Below are 27528 nucleotides of genomic sequence, written 5' to 3'. Positions count from 1 at the left end.
CACGTGGACGGTTTTCTAGAAGCGTTGAGTGTAACAGGCGCAATGTCGGGATCAACGAACCGTGAGGAGAGCGAGTCCCGGCCCGTACGGATTGTTGCGGATTTTTATATTGGCCCAGAAACAGCGCGACGGCACCGCCTTGTAAATCACTCTCGGCTCGTCCCGACGCACCGACGCACCGCGCGCAGACATCTCCGAGGCAAAAAATAGACATAGTTTGATGTTGCCGGGAATAATTCGAGATAATACAAAACCGCACTGAGCGAGCTGCGCTGCCCAAGTAACGACGCCACTCCGCGCCATCTGGTGAGTCCCTCCGGTCCTGCGGTCCCTCCTCCGGGTCCCCGGACCCCCCACTACCCCGTAGCGTCTAACACTTTCCACGTGAGCCCGACCTTGTTCATGGGCCCGGTGATTTACTGCGTGGGTTTGATGCCAAACACCTACGTGGGTTATTATATTAAATTGATGAACCATTGGAATCGGAATAACAGTCAGCGGTACATGCATTTGATCTCTTATATGTAGATGACGTACTTGTTGAATATAATAATATTGTTGTAGTTTTCCTGCAAAACGTGTTGAAAAATTTTGAACATGCCGATGTACCAGAGGCCACCATTTTGGAGAGTGCCGCACATGCGCACCGACCCTGAAGATGAGCCGAGGTACTACGGACGGGGGAAGGTATGATTTTACTTTTGTTTTATAGTTATGTTTATGATTTTATTGATTAATTTTAAATTAATAAGTTATATCTAAATAAGTTTACAGTTGAAATATGAACTTAGGTGTGGATAATCCATTCGAACACAATTCATAAACTAAGTAAAATAAAGAATAGTTCACTGCTGAGAGCCAGGATCTCAGGTGCTACTAGGATAAAGCAATAGTACTTCCATATTTTTTTAGAAGAAGAAATATAGCCGCAGTGTTGTCATATAAGTTTTGTTAAATTACAACTAGATAAAGAGAAAGGAAATCTGCTTGACAGATGTTAAATGCCGCGATTGCCTTTTCAATAGTGTATTCTGCCTTAACTAAGAACACTCCCAAAACTACATAGCATCCAGCATGGCACTGGATAGTTGGTCATGTTAAGAAAATTAGACTATTTACAAATGTGACTTTTTTTTTATAATTAAGTCTAAATATACCGGCATGCGAAATTGAGCTAAAGATTTCGTAAAGGTCAATGTAATTTATTAGGATTAGCCTACATGATGAAATTTTAAATTTAAACTAAGACTAATACGGAACAATAGGTTAAAACGTGTATAAAAATGAGGATTTTTTTATAATTATGAAGAGAAATATTATGTGATACCACATTGCAATAACTTACTTTTAAAATTGTTTACTGAGGTTTTTTTCAATATTATGTAAGTAGTGGTCATCGCTATCATATGTAGTACAACGTACTAGATTTAGCGTTCCGAACATTCACTGTGTTCAGATGATTTGAATTGATATCCATTCCAACTGACTTTAGTATGGTCAATATTGACAGCTTCTGGTTGCGTACGGAGTGGCGCTCATGATATAAAAACTCGAGTCTAAGTGTAAACCTGGATTTGAATAAAAAATATTAGTCAAATAAGTAAAATTATTTGTTGTTCAAGTGAATAAATAGGTTATAACAGTGACGTTTTGGTTGCCATTTTGGATCAGATTTTGAAAAAATAGTTTATATGGACTTTCGTGTCTATAGAATATATGTCAATGGTAGTGGTATTGTATAATATAATTATGATTTCTTTTTCTCTGTCGATATTTTTCTACACTTTAATGACTACATATTCGAATTATACTTATTGATTTGACTCGCTTTAGCCTCAGTTTTCACTACATAAGCGTTATATCTGCAATATAATGTCTTATATTATATGGATGAAATTTAATAAATATAATACTGGACTAGTTTAAACCTAACAGCTGCTCCGAAACGTAATAAAGTCGATGGTCGTTACTTGTCATTTGTCAGCCATTAACGATCTAAATATAAAGAATCGATTAATCCGAAGTCACCGCTTGCGTTATCTTAATAAATAATTTGATTTCATACTTGTTTTTCAATTGTATTGATTTATATCTAGAACACATTATATTGGAATGAAATAATTAGGGTTAACATTTATAAAACCTGATTTTATTATTTTAGCTAAGTATTCACTATTTTAAACAAATTACAATTTATAAATAATCACTATAAAAAATAATATAAAAATATTATTGTAAAATTTTTACCCACACTATATATTCACATGTTTGTGTAACGCGTATGGAATTATACAATCACGCGTGATGCGTTTATTGGGTGTATCGAATAAATAATTAACTACCTATCGATAAACATTTAGCGTAAAGCGAATTAGTGGGTCGGTGGGTAAAGCACTGGCAGGGTTACGCGAATGTTACGGGCAGGGGGAGGTGCGATTTGCGGTGAGGCGAAATTAGCGCGCACAACGTCGTGTGTTGCCGCCGCGGGCGCACAGCATCGCCACACGTCCGCGACTCACCGCGCTTGCGTAACACGCGGACACCAGTGCATCTGCGCTTCGTGCTCCTGCGCACCACCATGGGCCGTCTGCACACCTTCGTGGTGACGCTGCACCGCGACTCGCGCGACATCAACTGGGGCCTGCGGCTCGTCGGCGGCGCGGACCTCGCCACGCCGCTCATCGTCACCAGGGTATGCACCACGCACCGGCACGCGCCACGCCGCCCGCGCGTCAACAAACAAACGCGCCGCCATCACCGCTCCGCCGCACCGCCGCACCGGCGCGCCGGTGTAAACAAACCGACACCAACTCTATTTACAATCTAATACATTGTGCTTTACGCAACTGGAACATTCAGAGGAAACTGCGAGAGTTAAACCTAAACGAACAAAATCAGAAACTAAAGGGAAAAACATTATATACGTAGCTCATGGTTATTAGAATGCAATATCGATGACGGATATATTTTAATTTACGTTAGAAAAAAATACACACGCATGCCGATTACAAAGAACGAAACAGATAATTATTTAGTGTTAAAAGTGTTAGTAGCCGCTTTAAAGAATACAATAAACTGCGCCAACGCTAATAGAAGAGGCTGAACGACATGAGATTATCTAGAACGTTAAAGATGTCTCTTTATAACTGATGTATTCTTGGACATGTATCGGTCACAACAGCACTCGTTCGACAGCTGCGGACAGAGTCGTCGCTTGGCCTCATTGTTGCGTTGCCATAACGCTCTGGAGTTATTTATTTGCCGCTTGTTTTTAACACTGTAGCAATTACAGAAAAATCTAATAGCGCAACATTCCACTGAAGTTCTTACGAAAAAAAAAATCTTTTTATTGACTATGTCTGCCAAATGATTTGTTAAGATATATGTATCGTGCATTAAGTGAGGTCATAGGTACATATATACCTGCCTCAACTTCCCTTACGATTCCTCTGGTGTCGTGAGTAAACACCAGCATTATTTTGCCATCCTAACCATTAGCAAGGGCGGTATTTATTTTCAAATCAGAGTCCTTAATTGTAGGCTTTCTGCCATTTAAATAATTATAAGCTTAATTTCACGGTAACCTGAGCCACAATCCAATATCGTAACATTACATATTTTGTTTTTAATCTACCTTTACTAGTATTTGGGAACCATTTTATGCAGATAAATCAAATAAAAGTGACAGTCTCCAAGTTAGCAATAAATTTACTTTCTAACCACAAAAACATTGCACATTACCAAAACCTAATCATATTGTTCACAATATTGTGTCTCTTCCTGTGTTTTTGTCCGGGTTACTTACAAAAAACGTTGGGCCGATTTTAGGGTGCTTCGAGTGGTAGTGACAGGTAGGAAATTTGTCAGTGTTATACAAGTTACCTTTAATACCGACAGAGGACTCTTACGTGGACCCAAGTAAAACAAATAGTACCAGTATTGTATTATTTGGTATCTCTCTTTAATACCTTATAGAAAAGATGACTGGATCTGATCGAACCAAACCAATTCCTATGTATTAATAAATCAATATGAGTAGATATATAATTTGATGCCCTTAAAATTTTATGAGGCTTTTAAATGTATACTTACGTCAGTACATTTTAAATTTCACTAGTGTTATCAGTAAAATACGTAGCTAGAGCAAATTTTTAAGATATCATGAGTCAGCTCATGTGCTGAAGCCAGCAGCGCGGGCGTAGATTTGAGTTTATTTATAACGAAACTCGTCTCTATAATAATATGTATAAGTACTGGATGTCAAGCGTGTAAGCTGGGTCACGAACAAATTAAAACCTAAGTACGTGACTTGAGTTGCGTGTAGCATTTTGTTTATATACCTATATAATTTTCCTGAGAAAATGACTATGATACTCCTAATATATCGGCTATTCATATAATACTAGATGCCTCATCAGCACTCGATTTTAAATTTAAAGAAATTCTTAAGAATCCTTCGGAAAATCCAGTGTAATATCTGACGTATGTTAAGTGTATTTTTATGAATACTTTACATTTCGACTATTGTAAACAAAGTATAATGTTAAGAGCAAAATACTTTTGGACTGACTCGTTGTTTCAAAGAAATGAGATGTTATTATTTCTCTAATGCGTAACGTCTGCTTTCCTTCAGACATCTGCACTCAGCTCTCTTTCATCTAACCTTGGTTGCCATAAATCTTGCGAACGCTAACCACGGCCTTGATCTCATTTTTCTTTGACGGTTAGAACGGTTTCATTGCTTCCTCTCTGCGTCGATGGATGAATCAATCGATCCGATAATTTTCATGAAATATGTTATGTTTAATATGACGTGGTTTCCTTGACATACAATACTATTATTACATGTTCCAATTTCTAGATTTATATTTAAATCATTCATTCGTTGCATCATAAATCCGCCACTAAGCGAACAACATCTGAAATGGATCCAATGTTTCATTTCAAGAGCTTGCAATGTTCATTATTTAATGCAGTCACAGCTCTTTAATAAACTATTTTATAGAAAGTATTGGATACACAATTAAAAGGTGATAACAAGGTCAATATTAAATGTAAATACTTCACAGTTCATAAATCAGGAACACAAAATACTTTTTCAACAAGGAAAAAAAAATTTAAAAAATGTATTTTTCATGGCAACAATTTCTTTCTACTTTGACGAACATTAACTATTTACATAATTACTAACATCATAAGAATGAAAAATTTTGGCAACGTTTTTCACAGCTGGTAAATTTACCTCATTCCATTCGAAGAATATTTATTGCTTACAGAAATGTTCAAGTCTTTGTTCTTGTAGGTGTCACTGAAATGCATTATGTAATTTAAACATTTTAAATGATAGTTGCAAGATTTTAAAAATAATGTCTGTTATTTAGCCTATTTGTACCATTATAATATGGTCAATGAACAATGATGAGCGTACGCACGTTTGTACAAACGTGCAATACCTACATACAATTTATTAGGCATTAGCCACCGTTATCAAGTTGGCGGCATATTTCATCAGCGGTTTCTTTATTTCAATGACCGATTTCGAGTCTTCACTTCAGTGCTGTTCCTACCTAGTCTTACATCACATGTATCCGGGTTATTTCTTCTTCCATCCAGCCTCTAACTACCATCTTAACAGTATCGTGAATAGAAACAACATCGACACCTAAAATTCATTGTATGACGGTTAGATAATAATTTTGTTAAATTATGAACATCATTAGGGTAGTCTCGCCTTTTCACCACGTCGAATGCAATTTGACGTCATCTTTGTTACGATAAATAATACACGAAACTACATATTCTACTGTTCACTGTTTTTCCGCTGCAATAGTTTATTTACTATACGACTATATATATTATATGCTACATTACTTTCCCGTTGCGGAGTAAACTATCATTCAAAGTATTTTGAATAACATTTCTTAAAACAGAAACGATCTACGGATTTATCTAGAGCGACAGAAAACCAATAAAGTTTATTTACATAACATAAATATCGATAAATAATATGATATGTAAGAAAAGAAGTACCTATATTTTTCTGATGATATCACCGCTGTACATTTCTTTGCGGATGGCGACTTTTCATATTAAATACCTATTTATCAGGTACATATGTACTCTATTTACTCGTGACTTCCGAATGTGTTTTCTCGGAACGAAAATCAGCATAAAACGAGTATTTATCCAGAATAAAAAGCAACCGGTATCATCACACTTTCCAGTTCTCCCTTTTATACGTCTGTAGTCTAGTTGTAAACTAAACTTCTTATTTACAAAAAAAACACACACACATCACGCATTTATCCCTGAAGGAGTATGCAGACGGGCAAATTCCGGGCTAATACTGAGCAGAAAAACCCAAATATCACTTTGCCCGTCCCGGGATTTGAATCCAGGACCTCAGGGCGCCACACCGCGCATGCAGTACAACTACGCCACCGAGGCAGTCCAAAACAATCGCTCCATCACAATTGAATTTTGATACAAATTTTAATTGTATTGTATTTGTTGTGCACGGCACTTTAATATTTTCGGAGTTAAAAGACTCAGTCGGTCCTTAAAAGACAGTGACTTTAAATAAAAATCCTGTACAGTCGCTGCAGCTGTTATGGAGATTAGTTGAAAGAGGCAGGTGGAAGGACAACAATGAAACTTCTTTTCTAATATATGTGCCATAAAAATAATTTTATAAATTTATGAAAAGCTGTTATTTTGAGTTTAGAAATGACCTTATTATTGATTTTATTACATTTTTGGTAACTTTTCCACCATAACAGCATTATTTTTGGGGAGCTACCGTGGTTATCACCGGGTTACCCTGCGAACGGGGTACAGGCGTTCCCCTGGCTTAGCAACCACGGCGGTACCTAGGACCATAACGGCATTCAGGAAACGTGAATACTGGCCAAGTAAGAACGCTCCATCAGAATTCCACAATCGTGTAAGGTTATTCGCCTTAAAATTTGGCACTAAAATTTCGCCTAACTTTTCACTATCACAGCGTGTTTTAGTTTATTTGGTCACGTGTAGTATGATATGTAGTGTCCATTGTAAGATTACGTGTAATTCCACAAGTGTGACGTAACTCGTTACACGTCATGTATGAATGTAATGCGGATGGACCAGCGCCAACTCTTACATTTCAAAAATCAATCAATTAAAGACAGAAAACAAACTGCTGATGCCCACCACCACTCAGCGAATGCTGATGGATAAGGATAAATATAGTCAAATGTCCTCGCCATTGACTCGAGGAAGATGGATGTGCGCAGGTCGAGTCGTCGAGGTGGCGACCTCCATCCGATCCATCGGTTGTTTTCAATAAAAAATGTCAGGTTGGCGCGACGACGCCGGCGACGCATTTAGACTGGCCGCGAGCCAAATTCAGTGCATACGTCTCGCGCTTTTCTCCTCATCCCAGATACAAGGTCGAACCAAAACCGCTGCAGTGTTTACCCTTTGTACTAGGCCTTCGATAAGGGTTAACACTAATGTCATGTCTATATTCGGTATTAATGGTTAATCTGTGCAGAAAAAATCATCTAACAAATTAAAATAATTTGACATCAGTTAAAGTTCTTCATAATTATAAAATGTTATACATCAGTACCTAATGAAATACATAATATATTTAGTTGATAGTATACATTTGTCTGTGTAACAAATATTTACGAACTTACTATACTATTTATTAATAGACCCAAAACGAGTTTATGAACGTACCTGTTTTGGAAACAGTTACATTAATTGAAGTTTATTATTCAAAGATGGTCATAAATTTCATATTTGCAACAGGTTTTTTTTATAAAGTTGAACGGCCCCATATAAGCCATAGTCACTTAAATGTTGACCTATGACTATTGTCATAGGTCAACATTTAAGTGACTGTGATGTCAAATAGCAGTATAATATCTAGACCTCGTAACCCCAAAATTGAAGTCCAAGTCAGGTTTCGGTCCTACAGACTTTGTATCAGGTTTTTATAAAATTGTTAGATTAGATATATTGATATTAGGCAGACACGAAATCGCTGAATACTCTGAAGGAAGCTCCAATGATTATCTGCGACTAAACAAGCCACAAATCTTTTCCGAAGAACACCGATTCCTGCCCAGGATAATTCGCAAGGCTATTGAAATTAAAAAACATCCGAATTTCAATAGGAAAGATAGTTGTAAAAGCTTGCACAAGCCTGGGGTCCAGTTCTACATTTAATTTAATTAAATTATAATTATTCTGTGATATTGAATAGCTGTATACGATAAAATTATGAAATTTATATAAATGCTAGTAGATACGGAATATAACATGACTGATATATATTATTAATTTCCAGGTGACAGCCGGCACGCCTGCAGGGAAGGAGCTGGTGCGCGGCGACATCATCGCGAAGATCGACGACTACGACGCGCGCGACCTGCGCCACGAGGACGCGCAAAACCTCTTCAAGAACGCGCCCAGGCAGATCAAGCTGGTAGTGCAAAGGTGAGACTTATACCTTTCCATATATATGATGAGTTTATTTGATGAGCGATCTCTTGACTTTATTTATTTTATGGTGCCAAAAACTCTAGCACCTTTGGCCAATGAAATGGAAAGCAAAATAGGTTAATACTTATTTAAAACGAATGCAAAAATTTTGCTGAAGCGTTTGTCTAATAAACAGTCTAGAAAATCTAGAAAAAAAAATATTCTTAATACTCTTCTCCACACGACAGAATTATTATAAGGAACATGTTGCAGCATAGACTTAGAAATTGTAGAATGATGTAATCGCTTCATTCACCGGAGATTCATACGATGAGCAATATTTGCACACGAAGCAGCGCGTAACTGATGAGTGTGACCACAGGGGCGGCTCCAGTCCTCATCTGTACACGGTACCCCGCACCACAGGCAGCTTTGTAGGGCGCGTCCCCACGCCCACATTCTTTCACGAGTTCGCGGAGTAAGATGACGTCATGCATTCTAGGTGTCATCCTTGTTGGCTTGTGCCTAGGTGCTAATGAATCTACGTCTTGGTTGTGCGAAATCAACTAAACATTCTTAATTGGCATCTTCTAATTACCAACATTTTTGTTGGAATTTTTTATAATGGAAATGTTGATTTGATTTCGTATCTCGATGTTTTAACGTACCTATTTAGCATTCCAATATATTATTATGGTCCACTTTAAACAACCTATATGAATGAAAACGTCGTAGATCTGGCATGAATAAATTGATTAATGTAACGGGTATTTAATATTATAAATTATAATACTCAGTCATTGTAAGTTATATTAACTCGTGTAGGTAAATATTTTCTATTAAAACAGCTGTTAATGGTAATGAATCTTGAACGACACGCGCATTATATGTTATTTGCATGAAAATACATGTCTTGTATGTTCAATGTTTTCCATCTTTTCTTTCAAGGCCATATTTTGTAGTTGTAATATGTATTTAGATTAATGAATGAATGAAGACCACTGCATCTCTCAGAACCTGCATAAATACGTGTTTCAATTTATTCAAATTTATCAATATGGTACAAGGAATTTTTATCTTCTGTTCTTTAATCCTTGGACACTTCTTTGTATCCATTTAATATTTCAAGTCCAATTGGCTGGAAAGTTTTAAGTCTAATTTAATTGAGCCTCCTGTGTACCTACTAACGGATTAAATTAATATATTTTATTTATATACAGCCATTTATCTGGAATTCATTTAAGTTAGTTTAGATTACAATGCAAGAATAGAAGACAATAACTTTGTACCGTATTGAGCATGTCATGTTCACTGCACTTACTCATGTGGCATGTATAGGAACGTGGACGGTGAGCCTCCAAGACCGGCCGGCACTCCCATGGCGCCGCGCTCGCCCATCCCCAACGCCACGGCTACGCCTTTCAGGTAACCCACAACCCATTAGAACTACAGTAAAGTAAACGGCACAAATCATGAGCACAGATGAACAGTGGTGAAGGTGAGCTTGCGTATATGCAAATTAGGTAAAATTGTTTGGTAGCTGCATGGCCCATGTAAGCCAATAGATAACTAGCATCGACTAAGGAACGGATTGCGCAAAACACCGACGCGTTGGACGTCAACCTGACCAATCACTAGTATGCTCACTATTCGTGTCTCTATCTGTACGTATATATAATATTTTATCCCCAACCCATACAATATTATAGCGAAAGTGCTGTTATCAATGAGGTATTTACCCATCTCTTCCATTGATTCACTCTACCATAGTGACGAGGAAAAATGCGTCGTCCCCACTTAGCGTTTAGACTAGCTATTTCACTTACTATAACCACATGAGAATTGCTATTCACCAATACGTATATAAATGTTTTCATTTTGTATTGACAATCAACCACCATGCCTCGCGAGTCTGATAATAAAAGTAATTTGTAGTTGACGTAACATTGTTTTAAACACTATTATACTTACTTATTTACTCCGTAGATGGCGACCCAAAGTGAGTCTTGGCCTCCGAAACACTTCTATAGTAAAAAATAAAACATAATATAAAAAATTCCTGTAATGTATTTTTTTTTTTTTGTTTAGGTGTAAGTTGTAGTGTTTTATACCGGAATAAGTTGAAGGGAACAATGTGGATGGTTGTTATAGTTCACAACCCCTTTGTAAGGGAACATTTCCTTGGCTGTCTGTCCGTTTAGAGCTGCTTGTTGAATGTAGCATTGTACAAAATAAATTATAACGTACAAAATGCCTAAACGAATAGCTTCGAAAGCATCACAGTTTAGGTCAAGAAACAGCAAGAGCCTCTAGAATTTGTCAACTGGCACACCTGACTTAAAAAATCTCTTGAGCTCTATATTAACCTTATAAGAATAAAATCGTTGTTTATTATGAATACCTTTATTAACATAAATAAAAATGATTTTTATTACGTTTTTAGACACTTAAGTAGGTCAAAGAATTTACATTGTGGCGCGAGGCACCAAAACTAAGATATCTTTGTGGCTAGCATAAAAAACTGTTAAGCATAGCTTTTCTAGAGATTACCCCGTATGAATCTCGTAATACAAAAAGAAAAGAAAAATAAAAAACAGTAATCAACAGTGTTGATTAGATGAATATCCCAAACACGTCGATAATACCACCATCTGGTTGTTATTAGAAACTAGTTTTTAAGTTATGGGTGTTAATCGCATTTTAAATTTGAAAATAATTTTTAGCTTTAATATAAAATAACAGGTGTTAATTAGCTTTTAAAAACGGGTTTGTAATAGCGAATAATAATTTAATGATTAAAAGTTTTTGCTTGCAGTTTCTCCTGCGTAAAAGTAAAACTAGTATCAATCTGATATCCTTTTAGTTAGAAGAAAATCTGAATAATATGAGTAGGATTTTCACAATTCTGGAGAACATGTCGTAAACGTGTGAACAATAAATCTGATATTTCGTAGTCTGAGCTTGTATCAATCCTATTCTACTAATATACAGTGAAAATAACGCGACGAGTATTCTAAAACTGGATTTAGATTACTATGAAAACTTACAGAAATTAACTTCCGTAAGCGATTTTACCGCGTAAACAACAACGGCTAACTGACTTCTGCAAATATTGAAGGTTGCAGGGCTAGCGGCGAGTCGTAGGTGCATAGATTTTTTAGATTGGATTTAGATTTCCGTGTAAACGTATCTGGAAATTCTTCTGGTGTAATATGTTGCTGCGAAAACTTACTCGTCCAAACTTAGCTTAAGATACATTGCTGCCGTTTGAAATGACGAATGTTCTTACTTTAATTTTAACACAAAAACATTCCTTATTTCTTTCATTGAAAGCTGTTACGATTTTTGATCACCATAATGTTTTATTAGGACGGTGAGCCCGACGCCGGCGCCGGCGTTCCGCGGCCCGGAGTCGCTGCCGCGCAGCACGCCCGTGCCGCCCGCCACGCCCGGCCTGCCCGGCTCCTACCCCACGCACCACGACGACTACCGCAACATGCTGCTGTCGCCCGCCTCCAACCGCACCGACGACACTATCGATGAGTCGATACACTCTCAGGTATGATATTCATTTTAATAGAGATAATACAGTTAGCGGTACAAATCATGACTACAGTAGTAAATTGGTGGAGGCTAGCTCGCGGATGTATGAATAGGACGAAAATCTATGGTAGCCACATGGCACATCACACATGAAAGCCAATAGACAACGAGCATCAACTATGGAACCAATTACGCGAAACATTAACGCGTTGTTATCAAACTGACCGATCACGAGTATACTTATGACTCTTGTCTTTATCTATACATACTAGTAATAATAAGAGCGGACCATTGTCGATTTTCCGAGACCATTTTAATCGAAGTTTTCTTAACTATGATGTCCATTAGACTTCAGCAATGGCTGGTCCACTTACTTCACACCAAAACTTTTTTTACTTTAAGCTAATTAAAATCTTTCTGGAACAATCTACATCCTGATTTATAATAATGGAGAGAATACTTGAACAATAATGTTTCCTTTCAAAAGCCTTTCGTCGCTGAAATCACGTGGCCACCTCTATTTTTTTCTAATAGCTACGCTTTGTATACATTTTTAACCAATTTAAAAAAAAGGAGGTTCTTAATGCGACGTGAATTTTTTAAAATGTGTGTTACGTCAAATCTCAATCATGTAAGTATTAACCGATTTGGAATATTTTTTTTATTTGAAAGAATATTCTTCCACTTTGGTCCCATAGACATATTTTTTTTCATAGATAGTTCAGTAGATTATCTGGCTTCAAACTAAAATAACGAGAATAAATATGTCGTCCAAGTAAACGAAATTGCGAATTTTGTTTCCTATGACTTTTCCAGTTGTGTTTTTGGTTAATTCGTTGGGTTTATTCGGCACCGAGCCCAAAAGGGTAAACAGTATATATATAGGTAGGTAATGTTAAATTACTTTTTTATATTTAATGATTTTTGAGGTAGGTTTAACTGTGGATCAGCAAACAAATCAGCCCGACAATCGTTCCCTCTCTTCTGAGGCATTAGCCGAGATAGACAAAAAATATTCTTGCAATAAACATGAAATATTATATAAACATAAATAAATTGTATACATTTAGTAAGAACTACCAGCTTGCCGACCCGGGCCTGAAAAACTATTCTGCTTGACTAGTCCATTCCGATCAAAGATGGCGCTAGCGGCAGCTGCTATGATGCAGTGTAGGAATAACATTAATAAAACCTCATTAGAGTCAATTGGTCATGCATCTACCCTCAGGAAATAGTGCTACTTAGTTACTTTAACGCCATTTATTGTATAGAGGCGCCATTTTTTTTATTCACAACTATATTGCCTTTTTACGTAGTGAAAAACGCGTTCTTCTGTCTAACTGATTGATGGTGTTTAAATCAAAGTGATTATGCATTAAGCTGATCTTGTGATGCCCCCTAGAAGTTAGCGCCTGGGCGGGTGACCGGTCTTGGCCCTTTCCTTCGTAAATTCCACACTGATAACACATCCATTCCCTCATAACCATGTAATTTAACAGTAAGCAACGCTGTCTTATAACAGTGGTCAACATAATAGTAAGAAAATATAAACTATTATCCATTTGATTTGATTATCCTTACAGTTCATTTAATAGTTCCTCGAAACTTGTCATTTGGCCTTTGCTCATAGTTTTTGGTATACTTACGGAAGCCTCGAGACATCACTTGCATTTTTATATTGATGTTAATTTGAATGTTCATAGAGAATGGTCGCGGAATTATATCCAGCTCGAAGGACCATGAATATACATGAACTAATGATGATCTACTTTATTTTTGTTTTTCTAGCATATAAACAAAAATAAAGGCCTACCAGATACTTTTGGTCTAGTGATTTGTCCGTAGATTAGTAAACCCTGGTTCAATTATCGGTTAGGTAAATATTTTCCGGGAATAAAAAAGGGGGCTAGTTGTCCGCGTTATCATTCCACGGCCGACTTATGTCTACGGAGATTCTTTGCCTACTTGCATAGAAAAACTACGTATCACGATATTTTGTGTCGAAGGGACAAAACATGCGTAAAATGTTAATTTACGTAACTTCCATTGTAAGTTGGCAAAATTTTTGTTAGTAACAATAATTTATTTATAGTTCGTTAAAAGAAAAAAAATGTGTTCATTTCTATTCAATGAACTAAATATAGATTCATGCTCCTCCAACCTATTCCAACGTGGAGTCAGCGCAAAGTGCTTTTGCCACGTCATTTGGCAGAACGGATTTGGCTTAGTTTATATGACCGGCCGTCATGTACATGAAAAACGTTTGTAATGTATATTGTGTACATATTACTTGGCAGACATACATTTACTAGTGGTAGGTCTCTCATATGTGAGAGTCCGCCTGGGTAGGTACCACCGTAATGTCTATTTCTGCCGCCAAGCAGCAGTGTGTAATCACTCTTGTGTTCCGGTTTAAAGGACATTGTAGCCAAGACATTAGAGTCAATTGGCTACAGGACATAATGAAATTTAACATCTGATGCCTCAGGATGACGAGCGCAGTGGAATACCAAACAATACTTTGTAATTCAAGGTGTTGGATAGTGTTTCTACTGTTTATGGGCGATCGTATCTGTAACATCAGGCGAATGGCTAGCTCGTCTCGTCATTCAAAGCAATAAAAAAAGAACCAGTTGAAATTTTGTTTTGTTATCACAGGCTAAAGTAAAAGTGTCTCTATTATACAATACCAGTTTATCTAGTAGTTTGTGAGATTCAATAAATTGCCTTTCCACCAGTCTTTCCGGAATTTATATGCTAGTTTAATTAATGTTCATACGCGGTGAGAAAACTTGCCTTATTATGAAGACCAGACTAGTTGGTCTAGATTTTCGATTTCAAAACCTCAGTTAGCTAATCAGTCGTCTGTATTCTTGCTTAAAACGTAATCAATGAATTTATATTCATAATAAGTTCATAAATAACTGAATTATGGACTTGTTGGTGTTTTATATTTTGTAAGTCATGATACATTTTATTGTGTGTTATTAAATATTTACATATTGTTTAATTTAATAAATAACTATCCCGGAGAGAATATTTGAGTAAAAGTTCACGCGAATGAATTATTGTCTTTACGTGAGTAAAGCCGCGTGCAAAGCTCGTTTATATTTATATTATTACAAAACTATTTTCTATTTCAAGACTACTAATGTAGTTCAATGCCAAAACATATAATTTACATGTTCAAAAGTCGAAGTTCATGCACAATATCGCAGATTCGTCTGCCCCAGCCGCCGCTCATGCCTAATGTATGAATAATGAATGCAGTGAGCGATTACTTGGCAGCCATGCCAAGGGAGGCCGCGGATACGATTCCCGCACCTATACAAATATTTGTAAGCTCCTAGTGGTCATCGTTACTGATATCATCTGTAAATACCTTATTGTTAGTTGGTCCCTTTTTCTATAGAATGTTGTCTTGAAACATGATGACTATTATGTACTTATAGGCTGTTGGGTGACTATAGTTATACATGTTCCGACTCATAAATAGTAATAGGTACCTGTCTAATACCTATTAATTGTGATAATCTATCGTGATATTAGGTTTTTTCTTAAAAACAGTTTTTTGTGTAGCTAAGGCAGAGCAAGAGATGGATTGCAATATAAGTTTATTTTTATCAGTATTATTTGTAAAACCGTTACTACTAAGAACATAAGCACAAAACTTTTCAAAGTCGACTTATAAAATTTTGCTAAAAAAAACAGAATTTTCGAAAGGTATTTTTAGATGAAACAGAACGTAATGGAAACACGTGTAAACACGTTGTTCTCTGCCCGTGACGTTATCCGTAGTGCTGAATGGTGTACGTTGATCTCAAAAACTGACTAATGACCGTGGTCATTCGTATCGAGCGGTATGTGCCTTGGCATTTTGGCACGGTGGGGTTGGGCAGCGTTAGATACTTCAACAAATCTAGTTATTTAGAAAAATATTTAGTCACATTTTTTATTCTTATAAGTATCAAAGAATATGGGATTAGATAAATGTATAAAGAGAGTCGTGTTATATCCCAAAAAGATGAGCACAGTGCAATGCCATTGAATGAATCTTAAAACAAAGTTCTTGGTACCTAACTAAATAACAATAAGAACAGTAGAAAGTAGTTTGTTACTGTTCACAGGCGATGTGCTATCTGCGTACGAACTGCTAATACATGATGTATTTAAAAAAAATGAGCTTAGTAGTTGGAGTTGGCATCGGGGTTCGTTCTTTAGGTAGAACAAACGAATGGAACACGAATTGAATGTCTTAGATTTATGAAGGCTTGAGAAATAAACCACACCGCCACAGTCCATGAAGAATAGATGCACTACTAAATCTCTGCCTATCCTACGGACAAAGGCGTTAGTTTGTAATATGCGCGTTAACAATACAAAACCAAGGATTAACAAATTACTGCGGAGCGTATACGTTTTTATTTTTTCTATAAAACGTGTAGAAAGTATATTATGTTCGTGATATTACGAATATATTTAATGGACTTTTAACTACACACTTTAAACTAATGCAGACCATCTTCACACATGCGCTCGATCACATATTTAATTTGGTTTCTTGCCAGTAACGTTTTGTAGTGTTTTCGTTTCGTTAGGTACATTCACCTAATAATTTAACGTACATCATAGTTTAATATAGCCATTAAAAAGATAAGATGCTCTTTAATTTAAAATTCAAATATATTTAGTTAAAGAATAGATTGGCACTATTCATCGTTTGTCACTGATTCCCCATCTCACAAAACAAAATGAGACACTACCATGAGACATTTCTATCTAATTATACAGACTGTACCTAAAAGTTATTTCATTTTAAACTTTAGTAAGTTATCGAAAAATTCTGTAACTATAACGAATATAGCGACTATAGATTCATATGCAAAATTTGTAAAATTAACAACTACATCAAAATTTATATTAGGCGATGGTATTCAGAATTACAATTCTAGCACAAGGCTTTAATCTCGTAAAAAATCATTCCAACTATTTCAAAATATTATCTAATATCTGTCATTACTGAAGCAAATAAATCACGACAACGTGGCAACATAGCAAACATCACGGTCGCACGGAATGACGCTTGCGCTTGCGCACAATGTGTTTTGTTTGACCTACAGTCAGAAAATCATGTTTGCACTATTTTCAGTATACAATCTGGAATGAAATGGAAAGCCCAAAATTCTTTTTAAAATTTTCCTTAGTTGTGAATTTCCCGTAACAGTGCACTACAGTAGGTACCGTAATATCTTTTATTTTAATTTATAATCTTTAGAAACCACTTTAGGTAGAGTCTTGGAAGAATCTATATGAAATAAATAACACAAGATATCGTACAACTGATTTTTATAATTTTTCTGTGGAATGGGTTTAAAATTATCACTGCCTTCAGCCAAGTAGGTTAACTAAGCCACACTAAGCAGACGCCTGATGCGATCTGGACACCCGCCAAAATGCTTCTTTATATTAATAATGATGTTAACTTATTAATTAGAACGAAGACGATACTGCGTAAATACTTCAGGCAGCCTTCGTGTTGCAGGCTAAATAATCTGGAATGTAGCTATAATTCATAGAAGTTTTAGAACGTTTCGACGGCGGCTAAATTTGTTTTCTGAATCACGAATCGCAATAATAGTCGTTTGCGGCGGCTGTATTTCTTATCCGATCCAGTACTCCGTGTGAGCTAGGATGATCAATATTTTACTTTGTTAATTCCAATTATTGATTCTCCTAGCCAACTTTATAATAAGACATGATTATTGTCTAGGTACACCCTACAATTCCCCGAGAGCTCGTTTATTTTAGTAAAATAACAAACTAATAATATTAACATTCATGGAAAACGTTTATTAAAACAATGTTATAATTCCACTATCTAGTCACTAAATTCTAGTAGATATCTGTAAGTTGTCACAAATTTTCCGCTAAGAAGGTACACCTTAGAAGGTATAAATACCATGAACACCGACTCAGATCTGGTCAACACTTTACTTTCATTCAATTATAATTTTAGAACATGAATAATTAATGGCGCCGTAACAATAATTATACATGATCTTTTAGATTTATATAGAAATAAAACAGCTGATTTACGCGACGTGAGTAACGCATCCAAATATTTTTTACAAAGTATGGACGTAGTATGTGACACAAGGCTTTGCGCCCGTGCTTGAGGCTGTCGCCCACGCCATCGTTTATTTTCCTGCTATATTGCCAAAATAGAATGCATTGAGATCGGGTTGTTTACTGGTGAGGGAGCGGCTGGAGCGGCAGTCCGCGATCACCCGTTGCACGACACACGTCTGTGCCGAGCCGTGTACACATATACCACAATGGCAGTCAACCCTAACTTCTTCCCCAACGGTTACCAGGACCCCAAGCATCCTGAGGAAGAAGTCGTCACCAACTGGGTGCGTGCGATTGTTTATAAACACCTGCCACACGTGCACTATTGTAACCGCGACAGCCGCTTATTCTTAACCTTATGATGATATAACGCGTGATGGTTCAGTAACACACATATCGAGATTTATTCAGTGTATCAATGAGGGAATATTAAACTGGTACGTTATTCTGGCGTTGTCTAATTTTAGAACACTTGAGACAAGCGCGTAATGTTACAAAATATGTGATGTAATAGCGAGCTAGTTTTAGGACAATATTTTCTCGGTGGTATTTCGTCGTCATAACCGTCGTGTCTGCAATATTTTATTTAAACATAAAATAATTAAGTCTATATAAATAATGATAGAATTTAGAAATATAATAAATAATTCATTTAATGATAGCTTGCACTAACACAATAGTCAACGGAGCAATCCTCTGAAATCTCCTATAATCTCTATGATGATTCGGCGTGCACGCACATGCGACGTACTCTAGAAATGTATTCGACGTGTACTTTTAAAATCTCCACATTGTAGATCTATAATATAAGAAACATTAAAATTATTGTCAAAGAAATTATAATTCCTTAGTAATATTATCTACCTATAAAGTTATTCAACGTATGATAAGTATTATTTATATTTTTCTTTATGATTCGGGGAACAGGATGTCGGTGCTTAGTTCAAAAGAAAATATTAATTCTCGTTGGTTTAGTGGCAACATTGTTAGAGTCGATTCTGAATACGTGAAATAAAATTTTATGCCAACTATTCGATAAACATTTAAGTTGCCCACACATGGATTTTGTGAATTATAAAGAGACACATGTAGTATGGTAGACATCATGGAACAGAAATACGTTCACAGAACAGAGGTGTCAAACAACGTCGTTTCTTGAGTGGGTGTAATTTTTTTCCCAAATGGTTCATTTGACAACATGCTAACCCTGATTAAATCATAGGTACGTTAACTTTTTGTGCGGTAATTTTTATTAACATCGAAAAGTATCTATTATTTAATTTTGCTTTCTCTTTCATATTAATGAATACTATAAAAAAATAAATATAGCATCAAATACATATGCAAATGTAGAGAAAAAGTTATATATTAATGTTTTTTTCATACCTATAGTTGCTACGATGATAGTACTTATCTTATCTTATTTACCTATGATCTGAATATACAATATATTTCCCGGCAAAAAAATGTCATAATGCGTACCTTTAGAGTAATATGTATATCGAAGAATTGAATATCCAATCCCTTATGTATAGACCAGGTCTTTTCCCACATCTCTTTTCTAACATATTTCTGATATCCGATTCTAATGAAAGAAAGCCTATATTCTCCTTATAATTAAACTCTGTCAAGGAGTGATAAGTACATGAAAATTCTTTCAGTAGTTGCGATAATAAACAAAAACAGAAAATAATTCTAAAAACGACTGATTTGTGTTCTACATTACACTTCTTCAGTCATGTCCTTTCCTATTACTTTTCTTTCAATGTACAGGCACAAATGGTTTTGCTGTTTTACTATATGTATTAATAAGGAAAAGTTATAAATACAACCATAATAAAAATAAGATAAGATAAGATTATACATTATGTTATAACATCAGAGATAATAGTTATAAAATATCTAATAAATATATTCATACATATTTATGTAGAGACATCTCTAGCAGATGGACAGTTAACCGAAGTTTCAAAGTTTCGTCAGAAATCAGATTATACATAAATAAATATGAAAATGTTCAAACGAAAATTACCCCAATTAGTGTCTTTTACCAATATACCATCACTAATTGCTAACGGGGTATAGAACTACCAAAGATTACTTAGCAAAATATAAATTTAATGGACAAAATACCTACCTATATTTTACAGTTTATTAGCTGTTAACCTATTATTTATAAAGGAAGTACAAAAAACATGTACATATTAGATACTACATACTAGATATTCATTCTAAAACGCTATAAGCATGAATTGTACCAAGGCTGCCTTCAGCAACTTTTTTCTAGTCATTAAATGTTCTATTAATCTTTGTTCGGCAATTAATAACATCACTGTGAAAGCATCTGTATATCATCATGTGGGTACAATATGATTTATGATTTTACTATGTAGTTGATTGCGAGGAGCCTACCTCGAATATTTGACTTTTGGCAGTTTATCATACGACCCCCTTTTGATATAAAATCGTCAGCTGTATTGCTATTTTAACGTCAATGTCACGTCTCTAACATTTTTACACCCACTTTTAACTTTCGGCGCGGGCGTCTAACGCGAACGTACGTAATTCCTTAGTAATAGATCATGCCAAAAACAAACAACATTGCCAATTTGGCTACATCCAGAAATTGCTATCGATTTGCAATTGAATCGGTGACATATCGAAAGATTGATTTATTAGTCATGACAGCATCTGTCATGACTAATGTTGGAAGTCCTTTGATGTGACGAAGGCTCCATTGTTATTTTCTTAGTATGGACATATATTTAACGTTAGCCATGCAACTTATCAGTTAAAGCTAAAATATTTTTAACGTGCGAAAAATCCATCTATCAATAACATTTAAATAATGAACGGAAACTCTTATTTACAGTGTATTATGAGATAGACGAACATAGAACATTGCGTCAGTGACGAAAGCTATGACTCTTGTAAACATGGACGCAAATAAACCAAGCTTGTTCGTGCTTTGGCATATTTACGATACGATCGAGTCCTTGCCACGGTTTCCAAAAACAATATGTTTCATATTAACTGTTTAGTTATAGGTTTCCATTTGTTTCTTTGAAGTTTAATATAAAGATGTTTTTCGCGACCAACGTATGGCGAACAGTATAAATATAACGAAATAGGGTCAGAAATCATAACCCACATGAATTAACCTCGCGTTATAATTAGAAGCGACGCATAAAGCGCGCTAGGGAGATGTTTCTTAATCATTGAACATCAACCGTGCTACAGAATGTGTGCGTTTATGTTATTCTATGCACCAACCGCAATATTTTATTGCTATTATAGGCAATTCAGCTTAAAAACGGACACTTACTGAACATTATTTGTAAGACTTATACAAATGTTTCAGATCTTAAAATATAAATCAGTAGGTATATGAAACGATCTGGATAAACAAGGGAAAATCACTGAAACTCTGCTCAAACGATTGGCTTATATCAATCTTGATCATGTTAAGTGCAAATTCAACTTTCGTTTATTAACTTTTCTAATATACACTTCTTAATGTAATATATGTAGTCTATATAAGATACATAACTCATATGCAAATAAGAGTGAGTAGCTAGGTATATTCCTGGTGATCTTCAAAATAATTCTAGAGTACTTGGTGCCCCCATAATTTTATCGAAACGTCATAAGCTTTGATACTAAAATTAACAAAAAAACGATTTTGAAGGAGACGAATAAATAAGAATAAAGTCTTTAATTCGTAAAAATATACTCACAATCAGACTACATACTAAATGAATAGACACCTAAATCAAATCGCAGCTCTACGTTTACAGTGTTTTTTACGAGGCACATTGTGAACGTTGTTTTATCGCGCCCGACATGCGGTGGGTGTCAGCTAACATTATTCTAGAACGTTTCAGTAAAACCGAATCAATGGCTAATGCAAATTCTCGCTACGGTTCTAAAAGCTCGGCAGTTAAACAACTGTACAGTAAATTTTACGCATTACGCAATTTTACCGACTTAGACATTGGCATGGGCTTATACATATATCCGAAGTATTGAAGTGTAGGTATTTTTACTAGCTATGCCTACAACTTGTTCTGCCTAAATTTTGGTCTATCTTAAACTGTTATTATAAAACTAATTAAACGATTTAGGCCAACGTCAATCCGGATTGAAACCAAACTTCCACAGAAAATCTCAACACCGCACAAGTCCTATTTCCGGCGGCCAACGATTATGCAAAGATTGAACTAAATTTCTTGGAATTATTTGGTATCATTCAATAAACATTACTCGCTATGATTCGAGTATCGGTGCCAATATTTCGCCAACTATATACATATTGTTGCAAGCAAACATAGCTAATGCTGAAATACATTTACTTTACTTCGACCTTGCATCACCTTTATTTGAAACTACATTATAATCATGACGAAAGGTTCAATTAATATGATTCCCACTGGCTTACTTAAGACACTCGTCCTATAAAGTAGGTACTTAGTACTTTCTATGAATTACTGAATGGGTAATACTTATACTTAGCTATCTTTATTGGTTAGAATAGTAAAGAAATTAATAAAAATATTGGATTTACTTTTTCTAGTGCTATACTATTAGAAGAGTTATTAATATAGGTTAGTAATGTAACACGGCATGTCTGTACAGCCTTACCGCACGACGCCGCTGGTGCTGCCGGGCGCGAAGGTGCGCCGCGAGCCGGGCCCCACGGAGAGCTACCTGCGCCACCACCCCAACCCCGCCATGCGCGCGCCCCCCAGCCACGACTACCGCGATACGCTTATGAGGCAGAAGGTAACACCAAACCCCCTTACCTTTTCAGTAGGACAACACAGTATACATAATGTAGAAGTAGAATATTCTAGAATCTGTCAATCCATTATCGCCTTGTGAAAATTTGACATTTAGAAGTTAGAATGTAGAGTAAATATTTTGTCTAGATGTGTTGTTATAGATAAAATAAATCATAAGCAATACAACAGTGTAAAGAAACATTAAAAATCATTGCACATACTGTGTCCATTAAAAACACGGACTTGTAATGTGTGCTTCTCTGAGGCTCAAATTTTATATAAGTAAGTAAGTAAGTACCTACAGGTCAAGAAACAGGTTAACTAGTTACCTATATTGGATTTAGAAAATTATTAATGTTTTTAAAATTACAGTACCTACCTAAATGATTCATTAGGTACTTAAATCCCATTAAATTAAATTTCCTTACGGTTTAAAAGTAATGCACATATTATATGAGTCTTCAAAAATTTTAAGATAATTAAGAATTAATGTAGCAATTTCACCAAATTAAACTAAACTGTACATACAAACTAAGCAGTTACACGTATGCTTTATAAATTGCACACTATTCATTCTATACTATTCACATAGCGTAAATGCACGAAGCTAGCTTAAAAAAATAATTTTAATCTCCTATATCGTAATAATAAGTAAAATTTAGCAATAATAACTGTATGTAGCACAAAGGTTAATACAATTTTAGCTTAATAAATGCACACTTTATTTTAATGCTTGAGTTCTATGGTTGCATTCGACTCTGTTCGAAAATTAAAGAATCTAAATGACATTTATATGAATAAAATCGCTCTATAGAAAATGTATAAAACCAAGTATAGAAGATTACTTTCTCCCTATGCTGTGGAAACATTGCTCCAAGTTCTTCAACCACCAATACTCATGCACACATGTGGACACACACACCACACTCAAATCAAGTACCTACACTCATCATAAATCTTACCAATATAATGAAATAAAAAAAATATGTACATAAAATTGATATTGAATAAGGCTATGAATCTACTGTTCAGTATCACCTAACTAGTTTTTCAAAATTTGTTAGGTAAAATATTTATTCAGGTGTTTGAGATCAAATACTATGAGTATAAATTCAAATAATTTCCTTTAATTGACTTACAAATTACACTGGAGGTCTAAATTTTAATTGAATGAGATATGTTATGAAATTGGTATATACAATAGTATGTTTTTGGTGAAAACTCAGGTGGCCGAGTCGGTGTTGCAGCGAGTGGTGGGCGAAGAGGGACCTAAGGTGGTTTACTAAGCGATTATATGACGCCAGCTTTGAGCATGACGTGCCACAAACTTCTTATACGAAGCCATTGTCTTTTTCTTTTGGTGATATACTGCAATAATACGTGAACGTTTTATTACATCCTAACCATCCTCTGTACTCGCGATTTTTTTTCAGTATCTTTGTAAGCATTTTTCTATCGATATGTTAACGAAAATAAAGGTACCTAACGATTATTATTATAATTAAGACAATAGGTAATCTTTGAAATTCGAAGGAAACTCACCAAACATATCATGAATTGCAGTATATTTCCAGTCTCATCTCATGTATCTATAATTCATCTTGTTTGAGCTTCTCGTTTGAATCGTTGTACATCGATATCGTACGTTGAAAGGTTTATATTTATATCATGAAATCATTGCGCTACTTTTTAAAGATTGAATATAAAGAACAACTACTATTTACTTTGTTTTAGTATCTGGATAGTGTCGAATTTAACAATCAGTTGATGTATTTTTCTGCTCCAATTGAATTGTAAGTTATAATATATCTACCTGTTTTGAGAACTTTGCCATTTAATGTAATCGTTGTAGTTTTTCTCTATATTTTTGGATGTTTCAAGACAATAGGATTGAATACTGTGCCTTACTATGATACTTGTGTCCTCAGATGGTGCACAAGCAGTTCAACTCGCCCATCAACCTATACTCTGAGCAAAACATCGCCAACTCGATCAGGCAACAGACATCGCCACTGCCGTGAGTATTACACTAGAGTAATTCACTTAGTTACAACTTTAATCTCGACATATAAATTGAAAATTGGAAATATTAGTCTGTTTTTTTACATATTTTCAATGTCAAGTATATTTCGACTTTTGTCACTCATCCTAAGGCCGCACATATCTTGGCACTGAATGTTAACAACATGGCTAATTGCCAATTCGAGCGGTTATCTAAGAAAATAACCTTCCCAACAGTACCGTCTGAATTATATTTGTGTAAATAAGTTTAAAAGTATAGGGAAGTATCCTTCGCTTTATCGCATTTACTAAACCGGATAAAGGATAAACAAACTAAGAAAGGGAAGTATTTCACGAAAGAAATATTCTATTAATATTTGTGCACTCTACATATAATCCAATAATAAAGTATTTGTTTAATTACATAGCTCTAACGGCCATTACGGACGGCCGCACGTTGTCAAGAGGCAAGTGTTTTACTAGAAACACCACGATACAACAGTCGACGCCCAACTTCATGACGCATTAATGCTTATTTTATTATTATTTTGCTACCTTTCGTCTGTCAAACTGTCTATATCATGCAACGCTCTGTACTTATCGTCGAGCATGGTGACGTCGTCGACCTGTTGGTTGTTGTTGACAACCGATCTGCGATCTAAACGTAAAACATTCACACGCCCAACAGTCGCCGCGCGCTCCTCTGAGCCGCGGTGATCATTATTCACACCCGTAGTAGTTAAGAGTAATATATCTAATATTTACGTAATCAAATACTTATTTAATAATAATTAAGATAATGAACTTATTCTACATGATTAATGTTAGTATTTTTATCGACCTCTCCTTCCTGAAACACAAACACAACTAAACGTGACCGTACGCGCACTAACCGCTTCCGCGCCCCCTAACGCCCCCACGGTATCGAGATTAATGTGTTTCTGTCTATTATTGTGTTGCGCCCGCTAACCGACTAAAAACTAACGCCCCGCCCCCTGCGCCACCGTCCGCCACTACAGCAACAAGCCCGGCGCGTACGACCCCGCCAAGTCGGAGACGTACCGCGCGCTGCAGGAGGACGGCCTCGGCGACCAGCCCGCGCAAGAGGTGCCCACTCCCGCCACCAAGGTCTTCCAAGCGCCGGCCAACAAGGTACTTACACATACTTCCTTCGTACACACTTTGCTCTTACCTCAAACGTTTGTACTGACATTGAATATAAACAAATCTTGTTACAACTACGCTGAAAGCACAGGTTCGAATCCCGTACAATTAATAAAGACTATAAAATGGTTTGTTATCAAAAAATAAATCGAAGCCGATGACTTACAAAGGCATACATAGAGCCTAGGTGTAGGAACATAGCCTATTAAGCTATTACTTAATTAGCCGCCATTTACTTGTTCTATTGACACTATAATGTAAACAAATTCAAAATTCTCCATTTGAACAACGCAAATATGAGCAAATATTTATGTTAAAAACCTTGGCATTGTTTGCAGAGGCCGGTGCCTCCTCCGAAACAAAACCTCGACGCGAAGCCGCACGGAAAACAAACGACCTTCGTAAGTTCAATACTTTAGGCTATATTAAGCCGCGTTTCCATTAAGCAAGCAGTCTGCAGGCAAGATGTAATTTGCATACAGCTTGAGTATTGGAGATGTAAACATGCGTGCAAGCTGTAAGTTTTATCCGGATAGTTTTGAACACGCGTGAAACTTATAGCTTGTAAGTGTGGTGACAAATCTTCACTACATTGAAGTACTATGACATACAGTGACAGGGGAGGAAGCGTGAAAAGATATCGACGGCATCCTCCTACGCATCGAGCCGAAAGTCATACAATCCTAGATTTAAGTCGAGCACTACATCTACCACATAATTCAATTGTTGCGTCCATCTTCGTGTCAGCCAAACCTCGAGTTATTCCAATATAGTCTGATATGAAAGCAGTGTTTAGAATTTCCTGTTGTTTGCAGGTAAACTCTCTTCACGAAGAGCACATCCAGCAGTCGAACTCGTTCAAGCGCCTCATGTACAACGTGCTCGGCGACACGGAGTTCTAGTCGCGTCCGCAGTCCCGCCGCACGCCTCCAGCCGCGGTCACTCAGCGCACGCCGCGTGCCCTGTAGCTGACATGCCCCGTGCAGTACACAGTATGCAGCGTACAGTGTACACACCACACACCGTGCCACGGTCACTCCCGACTGATTTAGGATGTTTTAAGGCGGTTAGATGGCGCCACATCTTAGACAAACCGACTTGTTGGGTTAGCAACGAATAAGACTAACAAATAATTTTAGGAAGCTACCTATATTTTTCCTGACAGTGTGTATAATTATTTTTCGGTGGATTTAAATTCTAATACTCGAGTATTAGTTATATGATTTATATTTACATTAAGTAGAAGTGTAATATTTATTACTAAGTGTTGATTTTCTGTTAAATACAGAAATATAATTAATTGTTTATGTATACTATGAGAATAAAGTTGAGTGTACCGTCTAGTCAATTCGACCAGAGCTCCGGTCGTAATCAAGAATATGAAGTTCAGTGTCTTAAATAAATTATTTATTTTTAATTATTGTGTTGTTTTATTACA

General features: G+C 36.0%; 1 protein-coding gene across 6 annotated transcripts; it reads left to right on the top strand.

Annotated features, from left to right (window-relative positions):
* Positions 1 to 134: 134 nt before the first annotated feature.
* LOC115447513 (PDZ and LIM domain protein 3) lies at positions 135 to 27510 on the top strand. 6 transcript variants are annotated; one of them, XM_037443583.1, is made up of 12 exons: positions 135 to 306; positions 565 to 687; positions 8339 to 8487; positions 8855 to 8950; positions 9811 to 9897; positions 11842 to 12031; positions 22780 to 22926; positions 24152 to 24199; positions 24854 to 24942; positions 25946 to 26078; positions 26429 to 26491; positions 26906 to 27510. In XM_037443583.1, exons 2-12 carry the CDS (start codon positions 598 to 600, stop codon positions 26990 to 26992), a joined length of 1179 nt encoding a protein of 392 aa, XP_037299480.1. In that variant the 5' UTR covers positions 135 to 306; positions 565 to 597; the 3' UTR covers positions 26993 to 27510. The 6 variants fall into 6 exon arrangements, 5 of the variants coding, with proteins under 5 accessions (XP_037299480.1, XP_037299483.1, XP_037299479.1 ...); XM_037443586.1 differs by lacking the exon at positions 8855 to 8950 and having other exon boundaries at positions 142 to 306; XR_005113094.1 differs by lacking the exons at positions 135 to 306; positions 565 to 687 and adding an exon at positions 2450 to 2692 and having other exon boundaries at positions 25355 to 26078.
* The last annotated feature ends 18 nt before the right edge of the window (positions 27511 to 27528 follow it).

Source organism: Manduca sexta, chromosome 26, assembly GCF_014839805.1.
Source record: "Manduca sexta isolate Smith_Timp_Sample1 chromosome 26, JHU_Msex_v1.0, whole genome shotgun sequence".
Classification (NCBI taxonomy): Eukaryota; Metazoa; Arthropoda; class Insecta; order Lepidoptera; family Sphingidae; genus Manduca; species Manduca sexta.
The sequence above is the reverse complement of the archived record's forward strand: the minus strand, read 5'-3'. Positions and strand labels throughout refer to the sequence as shown.

What these genes read in the sequence shown, in the direction of transcription:
- LOC115447513 (XM_037443582.1), top strand. Translation starts at nt 2,579, where the DNA reads ATGGGCCGTCTGCACACCTTCGTGGTGACGCTGCACCGCGACTCGCGC. An exon ending in TGGGCGAAGAGGGACCTAAG is followed by an intron (nt 24,200 to 24,853) that starts GTGGTTTACTAA and finishes TTGTGTCCTCAG; the next exon opens with ATGGTGCACAAGCAGTTCAA. An exon ending in TCCAAGCGCCGGCCAACAAG is followed by an intron (nt 26,079 to 26,428) that starts GTACTTACACAT and finishes CATTGTTTGCAG; the next exon opens with AGGCCGGTGCCTCCTCCGAA.